At 40.8% G+C, this 3436-nt stretch overlaps 1 protein-coding gene across 1 annotated transcript; it reads left to right on the top strand.

Moving 5' to 3' along the window:
- Nucleotides 1–905: 905 nt before the first annotated feature.
- LOC142606877 (pentatricopeptide repeat-containing protein ELI1, chloroplastic) lies at nt 906–3091 on the top strand. Its single transcript, XM_075778239.1, has one exon. It carries the CDS (start codon nt 1086–1088, stop codon nt 2982–2984), a length of 1899 nt encoding a protein of 632 aa, XP_075634354.1. The 5' UTR covers nt 906–1085; the 3' UTR covers nt 2985–3091.
- The last annotated feature ends 345 nt before the right edge of the window (nt 3092–3436 follow it).

Raw genomic sequence — 3436 nt, 5'->3', positions numbered from 1 at the left:
AAGTTTTACGAAACTTCACCATCTCGTCCAAGGAAGCCATCAACCTCGTCCTAAATAAAGTCGTCCGTAAAGGAACGACCTCCCTTAGGAACGAGATACGCTCAACTAGAGGACCTCTGAACGAGGATACTTGGACGACCCTTGACACTTAGGAAAATTCCTGAGTGTGTACAACAACTCCATATCACACGCATAACTTCCAGTGACCGTTATGTGAGAAAAATGTAACTCCTAAACAGTTATAGAAGTTATCCCTGAACCTTCACACCTCCTCAAATTCAAGGGAGGTTACAAGTCTAATAACTACTCTTAGGACACTATATAAACGCTCATTCAAGCCAGACAAATGTACGTTTTACACCTCCTAAAAAGTTGGAACTCCAAAATTTGAGAGAGAAAAACTAACTTTACCATCGGAGGGTTCTTGGCCGGCGACCCCAGTCACCTTTGATCGTTTTTCTTTCTTTTTCAAACCATCAAGACAGCCAATAGTCTTTTCAAGTCCGAAACATCCAGCCTACTGATTTTCTTCGCATCATCAACACCAATATTTAGATGACAAATTGTTAAGGTTTTTATTTTAAATCTACTACTAAAATTACTTTCTTAACTATTAGTAATAAATTTTCAGCTAATATTTGTTATGAAAATATTATTTACTTAGTTTGTGTTTTTAAAAGAAAAGAAAGTGGAGTTTGAATTTTAATGAATTATTTTTTAAATATATTAAAAATAATAATTAAGGATAACAAGAATCCGTTTGTTACGTAAGTTTAAACACATATTTTTTATTTTTAAAAAATATAATACGTATTTTTATAAATTTTTTCAGATGGCAAGTACTAACGGGTCTACGCATTTTAATTTTAATTTTAAGGAAGTCTAGTGTCGTTTTAAAAGTAGTTCCCAAAGGAAATGGAAGACGCTGCAGCACCCAATCCCGATAACTCGAAATTCTCCTTCAGCATTTGGCCCTCCTCGCATCGGATCGGCGACGCCGTGATCGTCCTCCGACTCCATCCTCTCTATCTCCAACCACTACCAACCCGTCCCCGCCGCCCGCGTCATCGAAGACCAGGCATTCTATGCCGCCGACGTGCGTAATGTCCTCGACCACCATTTACTCAACCCCACCGCCACCACCACTGCCCACCGGTAAAACCAACACTCACCAATTTCCAACAGTAGACAGACTCGTCTTCCTTATCGACAAGTCCAAATCCATCAACCACCTTCTCCAACTCCACGCCGCACTCCTTCGCCACGACCTTCACCACCACTCCATCTTGAATTTCAAGCTCCAGCGCTCTTACTACACTCTCGGTCGCCTCGACTATTCTGTTTCTCTCTTTGAACGTACCCACAACCCCAATGTCTTTTTCTGGACCTCCATTATTAACGGTCACGTACAACGCGCTCTACACGACCAAGCACTCTTCTACTACGCGCAAATGCTGGTTCATGGTGTCGAACCCAATTGCTTCACCTTCTCTTCGCTCTTGAAATCTTGCCCACTTGAACCCGGAAAAGCCCTTCATTCCCAAGCGATCAAACTTGGGTTCGTGTCGGATTTATTTGTTAGGACTGGTCTCGTTGACGTTTATGCGAGAGGGGGTGATGTGATGTCTGCGCAACAACTGTTTGATACTATGCCTGAGAAGAGTTTGGTTTCTTTGACGGCAATGATGACTTGTTATGCCAAATATGGGGAGCTTGGCAAGGCCCGTGTGCTGTTCGAAGAAATGAAGGAGAGGGATGTAATTTGTTGGAATGTGATGATTGATGGGTATGCTCAGAATGGGATGCCAAATGAGGCTTTTATATTGTTTAGAAAAATGTTGAGGGCAAGAGTTAAGCCTAATGAAGTGACGGTGTTGTCTGTACTTTCTGCTTGCGGGCAGCTTGGGGTTTTGGAGTCTGGTAGGTGGCTTCATTCTTACATTGAGAATAATAGGATTGAGATTAATGTTCATGTTGGTACTGCATTGGTTGATATGTATAGTAAATGTGGTAGTTTGGAGGATGCAAGATTGGTTTTTGATAGGATCAAAGATAAGGATGTCGTTGCTTGGAATTCAATGATTACAGGGTATGCAATTCATGGATTTAGCCAAAATGCCTTGCAATTGTTTAATGAAATGTGCATGATTGGTCACCATCCTACTCATGTAACCTTCATTGCCGTTTTGAGTGCTTGCGGTCACGCAGGTTTAGTTGGCAAGGGATGGAGTTTTTTCCATTCAATGAAAGATCAATATGGGATTGAACCAAGGATTGAACATTATGGGTGTATGGTAAATCTTCTTGGCCGTGCTGGGCATTTAGAAGAAGCATATGCGCTTGTCAAAAACATGAACACAGAGCCAGATCCTGTCTTATGGGGAACTTTGCTTGCAGCCTGTAGGCTCCATGATAACATTGCTTTGGGAGAGGAAATTGCAGAGTTTCTGGTTGGCAAGAACCTTGCAAATTCAGGAACTTATATTCTTTTATCAAACATATATGCAGCTGCTGGCAACTGGGATGGGGTGGCAAGGGTGAGGACCTTGATGAAAGACAGCGGAGTGCAGAAGGAACCTGGCTGTAGCTCAATTGAAGTGAATAATAAGGTACACGAGTTTCTTGCTGGAGATAAGAAACACCCAAACAGCAAAGAAATTTACATGATGCTAGAGGAGATAAATGGTTGGCTCAAGGCACACGGCTACACCCCACAGACAGAAATTGTGTTACATGACTTAGGGGAGAGACAAAAGGAGCAATCTCTTGAAGTTCACAGTGAGAAGCTAGCTATGGCTTTTGGGCTCATCAGTACTCAACCCGGAACTACTATCAAGATTGTGAAGAACCTCCGTGTATGTCTGGACTGTCATGCTGTGACCAAGTTGATTTCAAAGATAACTGGACGTAAGATTGTGATGAGGGACCGTAATCGATTTCACCACTTTGTGAACGGTTCCTGTTCTTGTGGGGATTACTGGTGAATTGCAATATTGTTAACTATTCATGTTCTTGTGGGAATTACTAATGAACTGTAATATATCACTCTTTTACTATAATTAGCAGTCCACTGATCGTATAATTTGAATAATTATTGTAAACCAACTGCTATCAAATTCCCCTAATCTGTTTGACTGGTGATAGTTGGGCTCATTCCTCACCATCAACTGAAAAGATAAACATTCAACAAAGAAAAATTGAAAGGATAAACAAAGTAAACGCAATGTAAGTGGGTAACAAACATCGTTCCAAATAACAATCATTGGGAAATGAAATGGTAAACTAGAAACCATAAATTATGGTCCAATTCAAATAATTCTGTTCATAATTGGGTTACAAACTTACGATTCACTCCTACCAAGCATAAGCCTGACAGATAATTGAGTACATGTAATTACAAAAGCGATCAACACAAGTGAGTAATGCTTGATCTATT

The sequence above is a fragment of the Castanea sativa genome, chromosome 8 (genome assembly GCF_040712315.1).
Source record: "Castanea sativa cultivar Marrone di Chiusa Pesio chromosome 8, ASM4071231v1".
NCBI lineage: Eukaryota > Viridiplantae > Streptophyta > Magnoliopsida > Fagales > Fagaceae > Castanea > Castanea sativa.
The sequence above is the reverse complement of the archived record's forward strand: the minus strand, read 5'-3'. Positions and strand labels throughout refer to the sequence as shown.

Bases quoted from the DNA above. Each gene is read 5' to 3' on its own strand.
- LOC142606877 (XM_075778239.1), top strand. From the start codon at position 1,086: ATGCCGCCGACGTGCGTAATGTCCTCGACCACCATTTACTCAACCCCA.